At 36.3% G+C, this 22,852-nt stretch overlaps 1 protein-coding gene across 8 annotated transcripts in view; it reads right to left on the bottom strand.

Annotated features, from left to right (window-relative positions):
- The window catches only part of LOC148654573 (protein arginine N-methyltransferase 8-B), a 62,043-nt gene that overhangs the window by 13,121 nt on the left and 26,070 nt on the right, over positions 1 to 22,852 (bottom strand). For all 8 annotated transcript variants that reach the window (XM_088646995.1, XM_088646997.1, XM_088646996.1 and 5 more), the window contains 4 exons: positions 15,034 to 15,176; positions 14,566 to 14,653; positions 11,029 to 11,144; positions 6,173 to 6,323 (listed from right to left, as the gene is read on the bottom strand). In XM_088646995.1, coding sequence (XP_088503121.1) covers positions 6,173 to 6,323; positions 11,029 to 11,144; positions 14,566 to 14,653; positions 15,034 to 15,176 — 498 coding nt within the window. The remainder of the gene's footprint in view (positions 1 to 6,172; positions 6,324 to 11,028; positions 11,145 to 14,565; positions 14,654 to 15,033; positions 15,177 to 22,852) is intronic.

Below are 22,852 nucleotides of genomic sequence, written 5' to 3' on the forward strand. Positions count from 1 at the left end.
TCTGCCCTGCAAGTGACATTTTGAGATTTTCCACTTGAATGTACTGTAACTGATTGGCCTCTAGGTTCAATCCAAGCAGTGTACTGCCTGATAAACTTCTCTGAGCAGCTGTTCAAAGAACAAAGGTCTAGACCCAGGAAAATAGCTTTTCTAGGACAATGCATAACCTTCTACTTGGATTTCATTGAAAAGAAATACAACTGGAAAGTGCACAAAAAAGGATTCCAGGCACTTTACCAAAACATTATATAAGACTAGTGAGGAAGGAAATTTAATTATCACGGTGTTGCACAACACTTGTTTTATTCAACAAAAAAGAAATGAAGGAGAATATATAGAGCCCCAACCTTAAATAAAAATACCAGACATCAATTTAAAATAAATATTAAAAGGAACATCTACCTTTTAACCTTGTAAATCTGTTTCACCACTAGGTGTCATTCAGACACATATCAAGGCAATTCAGCTGATGTTACTAAACAAGATGTTACCATTGACAGTTTAATTATAAACTGCAACATTCAACTAACCAAACAGGTTACTACAAGTCTGTCACTTTTTATGTTATTGGAAATATTTTATACATTAATTTCTTTGAACTTTTCTTTCAAACTGGATAAAACACATAATTTCTGCTAAAGACACAAATTACATCCTGTTCATATATCTGAATATTGTAAAGTGATCAACAAGTCATTTCATGATGGTTTCAGAACCCTAGCCTCAATGCAAATGAAAATCTATGGAATGACTTGAAGGCCGCATTCCACCAACAGTCTCCTTGCACTCTGACTGAGCTTGAACAGTTCTGTCTCAACGGTAAGTGTTATGTTTGGCGCAAGCATTGAATCAGGGCCTGGAAGATTTATAAAGAAAGAAAAATGGATTCAGAAAAGTACAGAGAAATCCTGGAGGAAAACCTACTGCAGTCTACAGTACATGAGACATGGGACTTGGAAGAAGATTCATCTTTCAGTAAGACAATGACGCAAAGCATACAGCGAAAGCCAGACTGGAGTGCTTTAAAAAGATAAAAGTCAATGTTCTGGAGTGGTCCAGTCAAAGGCCAAACATAAATCAAATCAAAACTCAGGCAGGAGTTGAAAATTGACGTTCAACAGCTTTTCCCATCCAACCTGAGGGGGTTTGAGCAACTGGGCAACTCATTTGCAGCAGATGGCTGATGCACTATTGTAATGATATCGGAAAAGAAAGCAGAGAAAAAAAAAACAAATTGTAAATAAAATGACAGGATATAACAGAACAAAGCAGTGTTCAAACTGTATCAGGTACAAAATATTTAATAATACAAAAATACCCTCAGACACAAATAGATAGTTTCAGCTATTACATTGAAATTAAACTACAAAAAAGAAAGTATTTCTGGTTGGGTGGTCCAGCTTCATAAAAGTAAAAACGTCAAGTCCATATCAGAGCTCCAGCAGTTCATAGGGCCAGATCTACACCTGGTTAATGAAGATACTAAATCCTAAATGGTCAAGTGGCATGTAACACTGCAATAAATATACCAAGACAGGAAGGTTCTTTCCCAGTAAAAAAAATATATATCAAATTAAACTAGTGGAAGATTTGGCTAACATGCAAGTCCCTCAAATGAAATCATGGAAGTGATTAACCTATGTATTAATAAGATAGCCGATTTTTCATTCTCAATGTTTTATTGTAACTACAGTTATAGCTTGTCATTTGTGAAAATGCAATGCATACTTGAAGAGTATGCACTGGTAGAATGGTAACAAACACAGGCCTGGCTGCTTCGTGAAAAAAACTGTATAAGAGATGCCAAAACAATTACAGGAGTATTGAGGACTAGACAACTTTGTAAATACAGGAATTTAAATAGCTTTTTTCAATTTATTCCTATTATAGGGCAACTGTATATTTCAATATTTTGAGCATGAGAATTCTTATTCTTTTTATCTATTACGCTTATTAAAATTGTTTATTGTTAGGGTTGTAGAGTATTTCCTGTACATTTTTTGATATTAGATGTGGTGTGGTACAATATATAATCTTCATTCTTTACTGCTTCTGCTCCTGTTAGGAAGAGCCACTTGATTTGACTCATTTACTATTACCTAACAGACAATAAACTAAATAGTATGCAGGATTCTATGTGGCATTCCTAGGAAAGACTCTAGTATATGTGGAAAGCAAACAGCATACATGAGTTTATTGCACTGTACATAAGCCTGCAACTGGACAGAAGTTTTTGATCAGTGACTAAGGTCAATATCACATATACTGTAAGTAGCATCCTTATGGATGTGCTATACACATGTTTCAGTATACATTAATTTTTAAGTTTCAAAATATGCATACCAATTTATTATTTTTTCATATTTAAATGAAATTCATAAATAAAATATTTAAGATGTATGACAAATGGAATACAAACTTCTATACATTTTTAAACAAGCTGTTTGATGAGCAAATACATTTTTAGCTACTTTTAAATATATTTTTAGACAGTAAAATTGTATTAGTAATATATAAAAAGTTTTAAATACATGTACATGATACTTTTGCAATAGATTTACCTTTAAATATAATTGTAAACTAATATAATTCTAATTGTGATTTATTTATGTTGAAAATATATACTAAAATTTAGAAAAATACTATTTTTATACTGTATTTATGCTTCCCAAACATTAAAAACATATTTACTAATACACTGATGGAAAAAAGAAATGCAGCACCTCCTACTCCACACTCTGCTCCCCCCTGCTCTGCGTTGAACAGGCTGAAGAGTGACTCATCCATGAAGAGGACCTGATACCACTGCTGACGAGTCCATCGCAGACTCTGTCTGGCACAAGCCCGTCGGGTCTGATGTCTAGGAGGTGTGAGCAGAGGGCCTCTGAGAGGTCACCTTGCTCTAAGGCCCGCAGCATGGAGCCTCAGTCCTGTCACTGATGTGGGCATTTTGTCTGTCGGCAGTTTCAGCAGCAGTACGGGTGGCAGATCTGAAACGGTCTCTCAGATGGACCAGTCTGATGTGTCGGTCCTGCTCTGGTGTGGTCACTCGAGGACGACCGGATCTTGGACAGTCATCTGTCCTGCCGGTCTGCTGACACCTCTCTGCAGTCGGGACACAGTGGAGCGGCTTACTCCATAGTGTCTAGCAACGCTGGTACATGACATGCCTGCCTGCAGCATGCCAATAGCCCTCTCCCTTGCTTCTGGTGACATTCGAGGCATTATGGAATGCACAGAAAACTGAGTAACTGTGGCCTTTTCCTTGGAGTGACCTAAGTTTTGAATAAAAGGCCTTTTTAAAGGTGACGTGATCAGGCATTGTTCCACATGGACCTCATTGGGTAAAAGTGCACCTAACGAACTTTAGTGTGATTGGCAAGTTGCAGTGCCTCACTGCACAAGCTGTATTGCTGGTCAGAGGGCTTAAAACAAATTGACAACTTTTTGTGAAAGTACATACAGTGAGCTATAACTATAGTATTCTCATTCCAGAAAATATTGCGTTTCTTTTTTCCATCAGTATATTTTTGTCTGGGCGCAGTATTGAAATCTTTGTTTTTGCCACATTCCCTATGGACTGAGTACAGATAATATATAGCATGAGTCTCTGATGACTTTTCTGCAATGGAAAGTGTTTGACAGGTGAAAACAAGTTGCCCACACAGCTCCAGTCTCTAAACCCGCTTATTTCTACTGTCAAGAAGCAACTTGAATAATAGAGGCATATTTCCTCTTTCCTTGCAATCTCACATCTGTGGTGTCCCATTTTATTCCAAAATGATGCACAGACATTTCTTAAACTTAATATGTTATTCGAGAACCGAATGCTCAAACCAAACATTTTTAAGAGTCAGTTATAGTAAATGACAGCAAAGCTAAAGAGAAAAACATGAAAAGTGTTGAATAAGTACTCAGACCTCTGAACTCAGTTTTTGGTGCAAGCACCAGTTACAGCCAAAAATCTTTTGGGTAAGTACCAACTTTTCACCCCAGCCTTGTGCACTTTTGTTTTTAAGGCACTCCAATGTAGCTTTGGCGTTGTGCTTTGGATCATTGTTCTGAATGGGCTAAAAGGTGAAACGTTTCACCCAGTTTTACATCTTTAGCAGCATGAAGAACCTTTTCCCCTACAATTTCCCAGTACTTTGGTCCATCCATTTTTCCTCCAGGGCTAACAAGATTTCCAGTACTTGCTGAGGAGCACGATGCTGCCACCACCTTGCTCGACAGAAGGAATGGTGCTGACTGGGTGCTGTGATGGATCTGTGCCAATCCTAATGCACAGATTAAACTAACACATTTTCCACATTAGTGCAGGACCACTTAAGTGCTTCGTTTCAAACTCTTTGAAGGCTTTTGAGATTATTTTTAGTAATGCCTTCTTCCTGCTGCTCTTTCAAACTTGTCCTTGGCCTCACAGTAGCATCCCTCACCAGTTTCCTCCTTGCCTGGCTGCTCAGTTTGGATGGAAGGCCTGATCTTGGCACTTGCCTGAATAAACTGTGGTCATCAGGATATTCTGCCTTTTGTACTCTCCTCCTGATTTGTGCTATTCAATTTTAATCCCTGATTTGCCTTGAAAGTTCCTTAATTTTCATGGTTGAGTTTTTGCTTGAAATTCACTACTTGACCAGTGAACCTTACAGAGACAAAGGTTTTTAGGCAGTAAAGATTAAACCTGACTTCTCATGACATCAATGTAGACCCCAGATGGCTATGACCCTTATGACGAATAAGTGGCTTTCTGATAATGGATGAATGACCTTAGTGTTTGGCATCATTGTAACTACGATGTGTTATGGGTAATTATAGAGGTCATTTGGCAAACAGCCGCATACAGTACATATTGAAAGAATGTACCAAGGTCATTTAAAACAAATTTAAAATAAGTTTAATACCACTTTGACACACCACGTAGCCTCATCAGATATCAAAAGTTAAGTATGACTAAACCTGGTTTGTACTGGGATGGGAGATTTGCCATTATGTTTGTCAGACTACTAAATTGAAGTGCCACAGGTCATTATTAGTGGCCTGGCTTAATTATTATTGCTCTCAATGTTATAAAAATGAACACTCATTTTATGCCTGATGTATTCAATATATTTTGTTAACCTTTAACTACATTTTTTTGTTAAATGACACTTAATTACCAGAAAGTTATATTCTCTTATACTCAGCGATATTCTCGTCTGATTTGCTCATACATGTGTTAAGGGATATCCCTCTTCAATTTTTGCTGGGGGTATTAATTATTCTGTGTGTTCTTTCCTGAATAGAAGGACAACTGGGCAAAGGGTCAGACTGCATATGTGAAACATCAATTGATTTTTACTTGTTCCTCATGTGTAATATCACATGATGACACTCTTTTCTTAAAGACATACTATATCTTGACATAAAAATCAGAATATCAAAAGTATAAGAAATCTTTTTATGTACATGTGTAGGAAATTTTGTCTGGTACAAGACCTAAGTCTGTACTCTTCTTGTTCAGACTTAAACTGAAGACACACCTGATGTGTGTAATATTTCCCTTAACGTGCTTCCAGTCTTTCATACAACCACTGGAATATCTGCTCTTGCATAACTGCAAACATAATTTGGACAATGCATGACAGATTGTTTTTTTATATATTTTTACATTCTGATGTCATTGATAACTAAAACTTTAAACTGCCCGTCAGCAGGTGAATAGCTGTCTGCAGTTTTTGGATATTCTCTAAAGATGTGCATTTTCTGATTCTGAGTGCTTGGAAATTAAGTGTTTAGTTATTGTCCATGTGTAAAAATAGATGCAATTTTTCAGGTACAGAGAATTCCTAATCCTTAAACAGCACAGATATAATTACTCAGTAGGTGTTAGAAGAAAGAATAATGTAATGCAATTTGCATGTTTGTCAGAATTCTAAGCCCTACCAATATTACAATTAATATCCCTTAAATGGTGTATCAGTAGAACATATTCATCTTTTATCATGATAAAAGAGTAAAAAACAGACATATGCCACATACATACTGTATACTGTATGCATTTATCCATACATGCAAGCACACACATTTCTTTATAGGACATCCTGCTTTCCACTGGGCAATGCAAGCAGGTAAGGACAATACATATTTAGCTGTGTTCATTATGGTTTTTAAAATCGGGAGTAGGGTACTTTACCTGTTGAGAAACCTGTTTTCTTGTGACACTTGGTGAACTCAATGTTGAAATAGGTGACGAGAGCATGGATGTAATCATTGCGCTGAATTTGAAGGCAGAATGCAGAGGTGAAGGACAAGTCCTCAGTCTTTACTGTGTATATATCTATCTCCTGTATTTAAGACAAAAGGTAACATTTTCATTGCAATGATCAGAATAGAAGAACAGTAGATTATGGCTCTCCAATGAAAGTTTAGCAACCTACTGGTTATGGGAAAAAATACCAGGAAAAAACATATTATTGAGAGGTTTGTTTTTTAAAGGTGCAGTTTCGAGTTACCCTTGGTGAGTTACTTACTGTAACATCTTGTACTCTGTCCTTTGAAATGTAAAACAATTATAAATACAGGTAGCTCTGCAGCAACAGCTGTTGGTGCAGTTTACCCCTGCACCTTTGAATGACACTAGAAAAAAAGCCTGTTCAATGAGTATTTAATTGATTTTAAATTTATTTTTTTAGTGTGTAGTGTGTTGCATCATATATGCATCAATTAAGCCTAATCTGCTTAATTATCATCTGCATGAGATAACATTTTCCCTGTGAACTAAACCTTTGAGAGGTTTGAAGTAGCCAGAATGAGTCCATAAGAAATTACTTATAGCAGCAGACCAAGGTGAACAAGAAGTCTGCACTCAAACAGAAAAGTTTATTAACTACAGTAAACCTCACCAGAATCACCAGAACTAGAGAATGACGCATAGTATAGACAATAACAAAACCAACCATTAATATGCGGGTGTAACTTTTACAGTTAGGATTTAATGCAAAAAAGTATTTGAAATTTTAAATAAAACAGAGTAGCTTAAATATTAGTTATAATGTTTTTCATTTAATTGTTCTGTTTTCACTTTCATAAAACACAGTAAATTCATGGGATTTTATTAAATATAGTACTGAGCAGAACCGGCTGGCCTTTTAAACAAAAATGTTGTCAAATGAATACAGTATTTTTGAAACCTGGTCTTTGTATAGCCCTCAGTCATCAACTGGGAGCTATCTAGCTCCTTTTTTAGAGAACACTGCCAACCAAGTATCATATGTCAGCTTCACCTTTTTGTCTTTCAGCCCAGAAAGTGCGTGACAAGTGTCGATGTCTGCCTCTGTTCCAGTGTGGATTTGCTTTTAGTGCTCAGAGGCCAAATGTACTTTCTGCTCTGTGAGCTGCACTCAGGAGTGCTTCTACATTTCACGTCGCAATAACCAGTTGTTAAAGCTCCTTTCTCTCTTGTCCTGGCTGAGCCATTCTTAACTGTTCCCCATCAGCTAAAATACTGCTTCCATCAGACACAATCAGCTGCACAATAAATTCCCATGGCAATGAGAACTGTCGCTTACATTTGACAAAAGGCTCAAATTTAAATGAACGGAAGTCGGGAAATGAGAACTGGTTAATTTAGGGTGTATTGCTTGTTTTGCAATGATCTAGGCTTGTCTTTAAATAACAGTTCTACAGTGTATTTAATTATTTCTGGTTGCATTTTATGAAAGAATGGTTAAAGATTTAGTTACCTTCAGTGAGATTACAACTGCAGTTTGCAACATTTATAATTCTGTTAATATATTCCTCCACAGGCTTCTTAAACTGGATATTACATTTTGCTAGTTTCAGCATATACACATCATTCAGAAACCCAAATAAATACTAGCTTAATGACTAATATCACAACACACTTTTAACGTGATCTTTAGAATTTACTGCCTGATGCAAGAGGTTAAAATTTTTTATATTGATGATCTTGGGGAAAATATACAGTATAGGAAATAATGACAAAAACAGAAAGGAAAATGGGTACAAATATACATTAGTACAAAAATAGTCTCAAGGGCGGGTATATAGCTGCCTAGAGTCCTGTTATGGTGAGAAGATACAGAGCAGAAAGGATGAAGCAATGGTTTCCAAACTGAGGCTATTTTGAGTGCATTTCCACCCTCCTGTTCTTGAAGAAATATTAACTCCTGTACTTGCAACAAGGCTTTTCTTAAGATTTCTAATGGATTGTCACTTATCACATTGAGAATTGGTGCTATACAATATGACAAAAACTTTGGAAAGTTTGGGTTTTCTTTACAACTATTTCTTTATCACATATCGACTCTACTATTATCAACAGTAATTAACACATTTTAATGAACACTGCTCAGAATCTTACATACAGCACTGGATGAAACAAGAAGCTGAGCTGTGATCAGTTGATAGGAGAAGGCTTTATTAACTAAAGCCTTTTTTGTGCTTTTGTCATGTGAGATTTCCTTACCAAATTTAATAGGGTTCACCACATATTTAAAACTTTAAAATGGTATCACTGTCTACTTACAGTATATACTGTAGGTCTCAGGGGATGTGGCACTCTCTTACAGGCTGTCTGCCAATCAGTACAATTGTTTGTATAATACTGTATTAGATAACATTTCATTTTTACACAAAAGCTATTAATCTGTAATATTTAGTTTTGTTATATACTCACTTCTTCCTGCTCATACTTATTTCCCCTACTGCAGGAACAATAAAAGGTGAATAATTTTTCATTTCTTATTACCTAATATGTCATCAAATCTATAATTTACTGCAAATATTTTTATTTTATTACCAATTTACCACATTTACCACTGGTTTCTAAACTGTTTCTGTTAAAATTTAAAGTCTGAAGCTGAGATACTTCAAATAATTAGAAGATAGAAAAAATGAACGTCTGCACATTTCATGAATGTTGATTAAAATTTGTATTATTTTTTCAGAATTTTTTGTTCTGAGTAGTAAAATAATCCATAACTGGTACACTTTATTTGTTTTGGATAACTGTTATGCACCAAACCCAGAAAATCATATATTAAGTGTTGAGATAGGATGGAAATGTAGTCCATATCCATAATATTATGTCATCCTTGCTTTATGCATATTATTTTAAGGGTTTGTATATTCAGAGTACCTGTAGCTTTATACAGTAGTTCATTGTGATACACAGAGTTTCAGTTCTTGAATGTAAATGAACAATACTAGAGCAATGGTGTAATTCAATCATTCAGAATCTTTACAATCTTTCCTTTGTTCTGTAGGGTATGAAAAAAGATTCTATGAAGTGTTGAAAGAAGATATGCTATTAACCAGTATCATGTACAGTGATGTCTAGAATGCAGTTATTCATTTTTCATAAGTGCAAATGGTTAACCCTTTTGCTGATAGCTTAGTTTTTTATTTGTTCTGGATATCAAACAAGCTTTGACACATGAATATAAACAATGTAATTTAGCAGTTGAATAAGTTCAAAATGAATAACATGGTTGAGGAAATACAGTATATAGAGTGTGTTGAAAAATTAAGTACACCCCTTATGTTGTGTTTTGGATCACTGTCCTGTTGCATGATCTGCATTCGGTTCAGCTTGAGCTGTCAGACACATGATCTCACATTGTTCTCTAGTTTACTCTGGCATAGTGTGGTAGACCCAGCAATAGCAAGGCATCCAAGTTGAGAGGCAGCAAATCAGGCCCAAACCATCACCCCACCACCACAATGCTTGATGGTTGGTATGAGTTTTTGCTGGTCAATGGCAGTGTTTGGTTTTCTCCAACCACAATGTTCTGCATTATGGCCAACTTCACTTTAGACTTACATGACTAGAGCACATTGTTCAAGAAGTCTAATTTTACATTCAATTGCTGTTTTGCAAATTTAATCCATGCAGCAGTGCTCCTCATGGAGAGCAGGGGCTTCCTAGTGGCTATCCTTCCTTCATGAAGCCATTATGATTTAATTTTCTCCTAATGGTGAGCTCATGAACATTGACATTTACCATGGAGAGGCCTGTAGCCCCCTGGATGTAATTGTGGGATTCTTTGAGACTTCTAGGAGGATCATATGCTCAGATTTTAAAGAGAATTTGATAGAACAGACTCTCCAGGGTGGATTGAAAACGGTCTTGAATTTTCTCCTTTTGTAGATTATCTCTGATTATAGTGGAAAGACAGACTCTGTGCTGTAACCCTTTCCAGATTGATAAGCAGGAAAAAGTCTTACTCCATGATTGCCCCAGGTTTCTTTTGATCAAGCATGATGTATTACCACAATCCTGAGTGCTTCAGACCAGACTGACAGAGTTTCTGAATTTATACATGATAAACTTATTATTTGCAAATGTTTTGGTGCTCCTGATTCTACATACCCTCTTAACTGTAATGATAGATCTAAGGGTGCATTTATGTTTTCACGCAAAGCATGCTGGTTATTTTTTAATAAATAATGACAAAGTAGAATTTTTGTGTTATTTGTCAAATGAGGTTAGTTCTACTAGGATTGGTGAGGACTAGGTGAAGGTCAGATATGTCTAAATAAGTTAAACCATTATCTCTTAAAGGGGTGTACCTTATTTTTCACCACACTGTACTTGCCAATCAATAAAAATGAAATCGCCTTACAGTTTTCTTTCTCTTTGTATTGCAGTCTAGACCTAAGAATTAATATAGTCTACATATTACATACATTAGCTGTTAAAAATGAAATGTACATGTATGCTTTGTATAAATGCTCTTGGAACATATTTCTTTCAAACAGAATAGTACTTGCACTTTCCACTTCACATATTTTTGTTTGTACAACACTATCCTTTATCAAAATCAATACACTGACTACTAAATGTCAACGTTCTAAATTAATCTGGAATAAAGTTAATATTAGTCGTTCCTTCTCATTAACTGAAAAGGAAGTAAAATAGTAATATTATTTTATTGCAATACCTGACCTTTTGGACTACAGCATGCACTTTACAAACAGATAAATAAAGCATTCTTGCACTGCACAGTGGTAAAACTGGGTTCTGACCTTTATCAAGCAGGAGTTCGTCACCACTTGCTTGGGGTCCACAATGTCCACCAGGGGTTCCTTCATGGCCACATTTCGTATGCAGGTCATGTCAAAGCCATACACATTCTCCCACCCTGCCAAAACACCGGACAGCAGAACACTCAGAGCACACCTGGGATGCATTTCACGATAAACACCACACTGTCGGTTAGCTTTCTTTCTGACAGCTATGCAAACCCAGAGGTGTTGACAAAATCACATAGGAATGGAAACAAGGACATTTTGCATTAGATTTCCCCAAAAAGTGGATTTCTAGCTAGTTTGGGCTTTTAATAATGACTGCTGGAGGCATTTTCATATACTAAGTATCAGGGTATTTTTGTTCTGTTCTTTTACACAGGTACCTTTTATTTAGACATTCTGCATAATGGTTTTGGCAATGGTCTTTGTCTTAAATGCTATCAGCTATCCTATTTATAGGAAGAAATAACTTGCTTCACAACACACATGTACCGTATGCTATTACAAACTATTCACTGCACTGCCTTTTTCTGTTGAGCCAATACTCAACCCATTACAAAGCTTGCAAAGAATAAAGGAAAGTGAGAAATTCCAAACATTACATTAAGAAATAGATTTCTGAAACACCTATTAATGAACTTTGTGGAATAATGCAAGGAATGCTGATTTCTCTTCATAATGGAATATTTTCACATCAGTGTTGTTGCTAAATGCAAATTATTCAATAGGTTCTCAATAAACATGAATCATTGCTTTTTCAAAGAAGAAAATGTTGAAAGTGAAGGTCCAAAACATGAAACTGCCAACAATCTGGTCATGGCAAAAACAAAGACCTGAATATTTTACATATTCACCTTAAAGTGTTTAGTCAAACAGGTTCTTTGTTAGCTCAAGATCAAATGCTCTGTCTACTCCTTCTTTTCTCTTTGACTTCTGTTATAAGACAGATTTTCAGATTTTTCCATTTATGTCTAATTAAGCACAGCATACTGTATGCTATTGTCATGTGATTCACCAGACTATAAAGCATCCCCTAGGCAGTGTTCTAATCTAAGACAGAGTACTACCTTCAACCGCCTTCCCTTTAATTACAATACACATGTTGTGGTTATTTTTTACAACATATTAAAAATCCATCCAGCCTTTTAATTGTATTACTGTATTTCATAAGCTTGCTGTTTCACTGCTTTATTCTTAATAGAACGTGTTTTTAAGTAGTGGCTGCTTTTAAAAAACTGAAGAAAAATTTTTATAATGAAATACCCAGAGTCTTGTTATCCATTCTGCTGCAATTACGTCTGTCATTAAAGTTTAACTACAAAACATCTATATTTCACATACTGTACTCTATGAAAATAACACAATGTACACTGACTGCATATCTACCTTGTGTGTCATATGCCATAGTGTGTGTATGATTATTATGTAATTTGTGAAGATGTTTATAATTACATCCTTATGTTGTCACCAATGATTTCTGCATTACAAGAAAAATTAACGGTTTGATATTTTAATGCTACTTTTTGAATTTAATGACTTTTTTAATTAGTTATTTTTAATTATTGTTGTTCTTTTTGTTAAGCAAAAAACATGTCAACAAACTGATATAACAATGTTTCCTGGCCACTATCTCATATTATGAATATATGGTACAGATTCCTTATATAATTTACAAAATAAGTAAATAATCTTAACTACAGTACCTGATGACACTCTAACAAGATGACATGCTGAAAGTAGCAGCGATTACATCTTTGTGCCATCTGTGTATCTGTGGGAAGCAGAACCCAATATAGTAGCTCAGTCTTGCATATACAGTATATTGGGCTTTTGGCATGGCACTACCATCCCTTAAAACAAACAAGAAAAAATACAAGACTGTAACATCTACAGCCCTGATCATTTTAACACCTCGTTTTCAGCCATTAACGACAACTGTTGCCTAGACGGAGAGATTTTAGGTTGATTTTTAAATTGAATTCACAATGTTTTCTGTGTATGTTTTAAGAAAAAAATAACCGATTTGTAAATATCTCTAGCATAACGTTTTCGATTGTAGCCTAGACTCCTAATAGCTATTGCTTTCTCAGGGAGCTTTAATTACCTTGAGTGCTGTTTTCCTGTAGCATTAAGGTTTATAGCAATACAAATAATAAACTTAAAAATATATTTAGCTTGTCTATGTTCCACGCCACATTTTGTTCCCATTTTTACACACACTCTGTTACATATACAGGAAAAAATAAAGACAGAAGGTGAAAGACTTTCTTCAGATATCTTTGCTGTGACATTTATCTGAAGAACCTACAGTACTTGGTGAAGCTAATAACCCATGAGACAAGCATTCAACCTGAGCAGAATCATACCATTATCACCTCTGCTCAGATGATGATGTTCCAATGGGATGAATAAATCAACACCAGCCAGTTCTGCCACCTTAGCAGTGTGCAAGCAGCATAGCACGACCCAAGAAACCCTCTTATACTGTAGACACAATTCTTAAAAGTCAGAAACCTTGCTGAAGTACTAAGGTCTGACAGTCAGGAGCCTTTTCTGCAACCATTATAATTGTGCTGCATTTTATGTATCATTGATACTCAACTCATGGACTTCAAAAGGTAAATGATTTTGAGCTGTGTAATCAAACAATATTAGCTTGGCTTAACGTGGTTGAAGGTGACTTAGGGCTTGGCTGTAAAATGCCTGACAGTGTGCTCTGTTTTTTGCATATACATTATTGCCATCTTTTGCTACAGGGCCAGTATACATTTAATGTAAGCTCCACTGGCAAAAGCATCTAGGCATCAAAAAGTTTTGAAGGTTGTATACCTCAGTATCCTATTACCTGTACGTTCTAAGACAGTCACTGAGCTGTAATTGACAGCCACCCACAAACAAGCACAAAGAACTCTCCAAAGACAAGTTAAGCTATCTTTCACTAAACTGTTTAAACGGACTGCCTAGTTTGCATTCCTTAGCAATTCAGTCTGACATACGCTGTCTCCATAGTTACTGAATTGCTCCTACAGGTCCTTGATGAGACTGTGGTCATGGCTTAGTGTAAGCCACGGCAGGACTGTATTATTTGTCCATCCAGGCCCAGCATGTGTTAAAGTCACAGTAAGAATATTCCTGTTGAAAGGGCATATTACCTTTCAGGCCAATAAAACTCCATCATGGCACCATGAATATGATTCCACAAAGATTAACTGAAAGCAGGCAGCATTTAGGCACACGGGCCTCAGTGCTGACAAAATCTGGTGGAGCCTTTGACCTTGGCCATGGCATCTATTTAATGTTGTGAGCTACAGGTACCCCACATGCTGAATCTCCCCCTTCCCAAGCAGCATACTTGATGTCCAGAAACATATCTCAGAAGAGTGTTTATGTAGTTTACCATACGTCGTTTGTTTTTGGTCCATTAAAATGGGAAGAAGTTTACAAAGTCATAAAATAAGAGTACAATTAAATTCGCAGAAATGCACACATAAATCTTTTAAAAAATCAACTATGTAAAGAAACCAGAGCTCTTACAATGAATTTTGAAGTCCTTGTATTGTCTGTCTTCAATGGCAACCACATACAAAGCCGCTCGGTCAGGGAACATCAGCCCTCCAGGTTTCTGTTGATGAATGGTGGAGGGAAATGGGTCTTGTAATCAATTCACCTGACAAAGACATCACATTTTGAACTGCACATACAAAAAAAACAGACAACCTCGCCTTTTTGTGTGCCTACAGTATATAGTTCCTATGTCTGCCTGTCACATCATCTCATATCACTCAGCCAAACCCTGCAGCCCTTCTCAGAGTGGTTTGCTGTGTATGCAAGGAGTTACATCGCTGTTCCTTTCAAAAAGACAAATACTGTTACCTGAGCCTACGATTTCAACCCCCCACCATCCACCTGCTTTCCCTATTCCAGCATTTTAATCCTTCTGCCCAGGAGATCTGAACATTTAAGGATAACGTAAACAGACAACCGCAGAATGAAGGCACCTACCAACCATTTGTCTCTGGCAAAAATAACAGTGTTGAGCATGGATTCATAGAACAGACAATAACCCATCCACTCGCTGATGATAATGTCCACTTCATCCACCGGCAGCTCCACTTCCTCCACTTTACCTTTAAAGATTGTGATAACTGCAAAACAAGGGCAATTAAACAGTTCCAATAACTTAATGTTATATTTTCACAAGGAACACAATGTCATGTTATGATGACATGTTATGAAATGGTGTGGCACAATCAGGGACTTTCATATAACCCATCCATCCATTTTCTAACTGCTTCATCCAATTCAGGATCACAGGGGACCCAGAATCTATCCCAAAATGCATGGGCGCAAGGTAGTGTACATCCTGCCTATCGCAGGGCACACACACACTCACAGCAGGGCCAATTTTCCCAGAAGACTATTAACCTACTAGCGTGTCTTTGAACTGTGGGAGGAAACTGGAGTACCCAGCAAACATGGGAAAACATATAAACTTAGAAAAAAAAGCAGTCCATGTCCAGAACTGGACCAAGAGCCCCAGCGCTGCAAGGCAGCAATGCTAACCGCTGCTCCACGGAGACTTTTCATATAACCATGACTGAAAAAGACATAACTCGTGGTAATCTTTTGTTCTACTTTAATATTTTATGCTGAAAATAAAAGTGAAAATATCCCTAGTATAAATTTATTATTAAATGCAGGTATGGAGTTAAAGTTATACAGAGAGAGCCACAGCCTGTGAGGGAGCACTTTTTTACACCAAGGGGGTCTAGAAGAACCATTTTGAAGAAGCTGATACCCAGGCTCTTAGGAAATGGCTGAAGGGAAGGATCGATTGTCCAATCTGTGGTGATGGTAACTCAAAGCCAGTGTTACCTTCATTTTCTCGCATATGGCATTGCATGGCATTTTGTTGTAATTTTACTTGTTTGTGATCACTTCTAGAACTGCAGTTGGTCTTGGGTGAACAGGAGACAAAGGGGAGAGAAAAGGGTATAAACACATACACACAAAACTACAGTAGATGCCGGAGTAAAGGTTATTGAGCTGGATGACAACTATCAGCATAACAATATTTGTACTGTGATAATGCCAGAGTTAAATGAACATGACAATAATGTCAGATTCTTGAAAATATAAATCCTTTGTGGTTTCCAAGCTTGGCACAGAAGATCTGGAGTGTCTGTCAAGAGGCTGCAACAAGTCCTAAATATTTAATTTTAGGCTTCTAAGGTAAAGTGAAGATAAATTGTTTAAAACAAAAAAAAATGGTCCTATTCACACATCTAAGGGCATTGTGCTTTGTTTTTACCCAGATTACAGCCCACTGACAGCTCAGAGATGTGCCTTTGCAGGAGTAAGGAAATCACTGAGAGAAGCTGGCATCCAGTCTTTCCTGTTTCACCTTGCAGTCCTCAGTGCTTCATGGTGGCAGATGGTATTGGTTTACTTCAGTGCAAGAAGCAGAAACATACATAACCGAAGGTCTCGTGCAGTCAACTCAGACCGCCACTTCTTTTTAAAGATATTCATGGCATTTCTTTACTAGAACTGAATATAACAATGTGACTTGCCCACCAACAAGAGTGGCCACTCAGGTTATAGACAAATGCAGGACACCAAAAGATAAAGTTGAACTAGTGCTAAATTTTACTGGTTAAAAAAAGTTACTGGAGGTTGACTTAAACAACAAACATATAGTACACTCTCCCCCTCCACATAGGCCAGGCTAAATACTCTAAGCCCCAACCCAGGTCCCACCTGACTAACTCCCAGCCTCTCTCACTCTCACCTCACCTCTCACCTATGATCTGAACCTCACAGTGCCTTCTCTCTTACCAAAAACCCAAACACACATTTAAAATCTACCTCTACCATACATGTCAAAAGCTCACTCCTCATAATTTATATCCCTTTATTTCATTCTGTTGATGCATGTTTTTGCACATAACCTGTTACCTTTTTGTTGTTTTGTACATTGCCTGTTGTTGTTTTTGCACATCTCCTGTTGTTGTTTTTTTGCACACTGCCTGTTGTCTCTGTCTTTCTTTTGTTATACAATTGTATTGTTGTTGTTGTTATTGTTTTTTTCTTGGTACTACTTATGTCCGAGAGCTAGCTAAATAGCATTTCGTTATACCATATACCTGTATATGAGTATAATGACAATAAACTTGAACTTGAACTTGAACTAACAGGAAAACTCAATTTAACAGGTTGGGGTGATGTCCTTTAGTTGTCAGAAGGCTTGTTTACATTCTATTATCCAGTTAAATGCGTCATCCTTTAGTATGAGTAAGTTCTATGAGTGGAAACGCAACCTGAGCAGTCTGGTATGAACCAGCAGTATCATCCAACGAAGTAGAGAAACAATTAAACTCCTTTTATGATTGTTGGCATAACAGTCACTTCTGAGTGTGTACTGTACCTGGATCTTCTGATGATCAAATGGGCTAGTGTTCCTGTCCAGGGTGTATCCTGTCTTGCACAAATTGCTTGCTGGGACAGGTTTTGGTACATAAACCCATACTGGATAAAGCAATTAAAAAATTAATAGACTGGTGGATTAAAAATAAAAATAACTGATCGATATTGATTATCTGTTTGGTTAGGATGGATTATAAGAGTGCAAGACGGATGCATAGGACAAGACTATGACAGACATTACCCCTATTTCAACCTTCCATACCTACTGTATGTGGACTTAAGGGGTAAATTGGATAAATTATCAAAAATTCCAAAAAGGATCAAAATTTCAATATTGCAAGTCTGCGAAGACATTTAGCATTTAGTTTTATCAGAAGTTTTAACATTTAGTTTTAACAGAAGAAACTAATGGGTCAAGGAGCCTGAATTTACAGCTTTGGCTGCAGCAAAGCCTGTATGAAGAATTCAACTCCCACAAGGTTCAGCTCCCAGCAGCCCCCTCATATCAAGCCAGAGCTTCAGTATGTTAGGCACCCTAGTATCAACAAAGCTACCCATCCAGTGACCTTCTTGAATCAACATCAGAGAGACTTTTCTAAATTAATTTTAATTGTACTATCTGCTTTATTTACAGCACTTAAAAATCTCATCTAATTTAAAAATTAAATTAAAACTTTAATGGTAGATCCATTAGCCGAACAGATGTTTTCTGTCAGATACAAGAACTGAAGAGGTTACATTATTCAGATACAACAAACAGATGTTAATTTAAATTACATGGTCATTTATCTTTAAATAAGTGTTTATGTATGTGTAACCCTAATTATTGCAACAGTAAACTTTAGTATAACTGTAATTATGGCAACATAACATAATAATAATAATAACAATAAACTTTATTTTACATAGTGCCTTTAAAGGTGGCTTCTCAAAGCACTTTACAGAATGACAACAACAATAAAAAGAAATATACAAGATATGCATGATGACAATACATAGCTAGAGGAGACATTAGATGGTGGTACTAAATACAGTAGGTGCAGAGGGGTAAAGAACAGAACCAATTAAGTAAGGCTTTGAGTCTGGATTTGAAGGAGTTTAGAGAAGGTGACTCTCTGATATCCTTGGGGACAGAGTTCCAGAGCTTGGGGGCATAACAGGAGAAGGCCCTGTCACCCATAGAGTGTAGACGGGCTTGGGGGACCGACGGGAGACCAGAATTAGAATAGCGAAGGTTTCAAGGTATCAGACAGATACTGAGGTGCCAAGCCATACAGAGCCTTATAGGTGAGTATGAGGATTTTGAAGTTGACACGAAACTTGACAGGAAGTCAGTGCACAGACTCCAGGATAGGAGTAATTTGATCACTTCCACTAAACTTGGTAAGGATTCTGGCTGCCGAATTTTAGACATACTGGAGTTTGTTCAATGTGGATTTAGAAAACCCAGAGAGTTAAGCATTACAGTAGTCGATTCGGGAGAAGACAAATGTGTTGATCGGCTTTTCATCCACAGGTAGTGATAAAATAACATAACTATAACTATAATTGTAACTGATTGAAATACCAAAATTTATAATTGACGTAGCAGGAACCATATCATGCAGTAATTGTACATTTAGACTGAATGCAAGTACCCTTTCTAGTCAATCAATCCAAAAGGTTCAAGGTGTTTAATTTTTCTATCAATATACATCACAGTGCCTTGCAAAAGAAATAACCAAGCTCCTTCCAATGATGTCAATTTTGTTGAATTACTAATGACATACTGTATACATATTTTCAATGTGAATAATTTAATTAAAGCTATGCACAAAATGAACACTATTATTGGCAGAAAATTTTAAATACAGTGCCAGCAAAAACTGAAAAGAAATATTGAAAACTAAAATTTCCTGATTGAATATGTATTAACTCCTGAGTCAATATTTGATAGAAAGTTAATACGCAGATGGATGCGAAGGATGTAATTGTACTGAGCTGCACAAAGCTGGTTTCCCGATTTCTTTGGACTAGTTTGATGATTTGTTGTATCAGAACATTTCAGTCTCAAGGAATTTTGTCTAACAGATAACCCACGTTCTATCATGCTGATAGTAACCACGCAATTTTATTACTGAAGCAGGGCATAACTGTATCTTTTGCTCTTTGAATGAATGACTATGTAGATTCTTAATTAACTCATTCCGGTAATTCAGTTTCACTCAACTCAAATATTAATCATGGAGCACCTGATCTTATTTATGAAACCTCATCCAAAGGAACAATATTACTTAAGAAATACTCAAACCAAACAGATATCTAAAACATAAAAAATATATATGTGCAAAATTAGATATTTGTTGAGCCCAGCCGGCCTTAATATAAATTGGACCCTGTGCAGAGTAGAGGGAGAACTCAGAAGATGAGAGATTTCTTCAGGCGATAACAATCCGATCCGTGAGACTGAAGTCGTGGTCTAAGGACGAGGTCAGGTTCAAAGTCGTGGTTTCAGTTCAGAAAAGTTTTAGCGAAGGCAAGGTATGAACTCCAGAGAGAGAGACCAATACCAGGCACAGTGTGATGTGAAGTGAGGGTTTAAATGGAAGTAAGTTGATGGTAGAAAGCTGGGGATAATTAGTTACCTCGTGCGGTGGCACTTAGGGTTGATTAGGTGCTTGTGGCGAGTAGCAGCCGTAACAATATTAGACTGTAGCCTTCTTGTACACATAGTGATCTCTGAACTTCTTTAGGAAAATCAAGACAATTTGATTTGAAAGGTCTGCTTTGAAAAGCCTTATTTTAATCACTCTGGTTCTCACTGGTTGAAATACAAATCATTATATGTCTTATAACTTTCCTCTTCAGCTGTATTGAAACACAGCTGCTCCCTTTTTAATCAAAATTCTAAATTGTGCAGATTTAATTCTATTCCTTGTGAATTTATGCTGATAAATTATCAAGAATTAAAAAAAGAAAGTCTTGTTAGAGATAAATTCTAAACAGTTGACAAAACTGATTCCACATAGCATCTTTTTCACAGCCTGCCAGTTGCTTTTTCCAAATCTTCACTTAAATTAGTAGTGTCATAAAAATACATTCTGTGCTTTTTTCTGTCTATTAAGTTAGCAACAGATTTTAGTAGCTCTGTTCTGGTTGCAGTGAAATCTTTTCATCATCATTTGTTTTATAATTAGTCTTTTCCCAGCTGCAAAATGTCAAGCTACAATATGCATGGCATATCATTTTCACCCTCAATCTAGTACCTACTGTATATTTGTTTGCTTATTTTAAAATTCATCTGAATTTTCTTGCTATTGTATATTTATTATATCACTTTGTAGACAAAATGTAAAAATCATCTTACCGTATTATAATTGATATAATAATAAAAAATATTAATTAAAATATATTTATAAGGGCCTGCATAGAACCTACAGTAGTTGAGTGCTGTTGACAGTATTTTAGCTTTCCAACTATACTATAGGTACATACTGTACATGCACACACAGTGCAGAGAACATGTTTGTGAATCCCTAAGGCTGATCCATATTCTTATATGATTTAGACGCAAACCATAATTATGTAATTATAAAAGTTTTTTTAAAAGAGTTTCATTCTCCTCCAGAAATTATGTGGGTACTTTATTGTCTGATTTCTCAGAAATGTGTTTTTCATCCAAGAAATTGTGTTTTACATACTGTACACAACAACTTACAAAAAACATACTAACAGTATAAATATAAAACGCATACATAGACATTATATCGGTGTCAGTGATAGTGTATCATTATGTCAGTGTATGTCCCATACAATCACTGTAAGCCCCTATATTTGCATGATACCCCTTCATTTTTGCACAGAAGCACTTACTGCACTTGTCCATAAACGAATACTTCTTTATTGAGAACTCATTTGTTGACTGAGTGTGTGATAATGGTGCTCCTAATTTTTTTAAGTCCGCATTTAGGGACTCTGAAACGTCTTAGAAGATACTTTTTGGGCAGAACATGTGAGGGATCAGAGAACATACTAACAGCTAGCTAAGATGTATGAAAGCTCTGCTCAAGTGGCTGCCTCACTAACATACTGTAGAATGCATTCTTAAGAGTCTGGACATCTCGATCTTTGTTGCACAGAAAAACAAAAACTTATACTGTACAAAACGGTTCTTCCGTACTGCATGATACTTTGTACCACAAAACTGAAAAACATGGACAGAATCTCAATACTCGTACCAAAAACCCATTACCTGCTAAGAAAGAAACTTTGCTTATGTACTTTATTACAAATAAAGTAAAAGTGTGCCTTCCAAAACAGATTAGCGTCTATGGGTATTCCTGGGTATCTATAGGATGTAATGTGAATTTTGAGTGGGGAAGGATATTCTTCTGTTTTCTAGTATTTAAAATGACAGTATTCTGGTTACACCATGCAACCAAACTCCAGTATTTGCACTATCCTGATACAGGCTGGGATAATCATTATAATTCATCAGACAAAGGTGGAATCATCGAGACAATGTGATTAGGAATCAGTTTGGACTACTGGCAACACGATCATTCTTATAAAGATTAAAGAGCAGTGGTAATCTCACATACCACTGGGCTATACCACAGAAAGCACAGTATTATCTTTAACCTGCTGCAGTCTTTTTGTAAGGAATGAATCGTACCCAAATATGAGATATGGGCTGATCTGTAATTGAATCATTTTTGATGATTAAATGTCCAGTCAGATTCTCTTAAAAGCCAAAGAAAAGTCAATAAAAGGCATGATAATATACTGTATGTTATGTACTTGTCCAAACGCTTTGAAATATGGTGAGTGAGGGTAACTACTGCAAATTGCAAATTGCTAAGAACGTCAAATTCAGGGTCCCATCAGTGATGGCAAGACATCTTGATCCTGAGGCAGCAAAGCATCCCCAAACCATGACAACACTTGATGGTTGGGATGAGGTTCTTCTTTTGGAAGTCAGTGTTTGGCTTTTACCACCTAAATCATTTCTTGTTGTGGCACAAAAGTTCAACTTTTGACTCGTCTGTCCAGAATACAGTCTTCCATAGTTTAGTAAGTCGCCCGAGTGCACTTTTGCAAATTTGAAATATGTAGCTAGGGGTTCACTTATTACACATGAACCATTTATATACAAATAAACACTGAATTAGTAAATATAAATCCTTTTGGTTATTTAAGAACCCTTTTGGTTATTTGTTTAGACCGCTTTTGATTCAAAAAGGATGTCAGGAAGAAAATTCTTACTCCCATTATTTTATTGGGGGTTTACAGAAGTTTTCTCTGCACTGTAATAACAGACACTAATAAAGCACATTCCTCTCTGCCTTAAATGCAGTCTGTCATATAATAAATGCAATTGTTATCTGACAGTGCTGACATGTACATATGTATATGA

Source organism: Lepisosteus platostomus, chromosome 9, assembly GCF_059453375.1.
Source record: "Lepisosteus platostomus isolate fLepPlt1 chromosome 9, fLepPlt1.hap1, whole genome shotgun sequence".
NCBI lineage: Eukaryota > Metazoa > Chordata > Actinopteri > Semionotiformes > Lepisosteidae > Lepisosteus > Lepisosteus platostomus.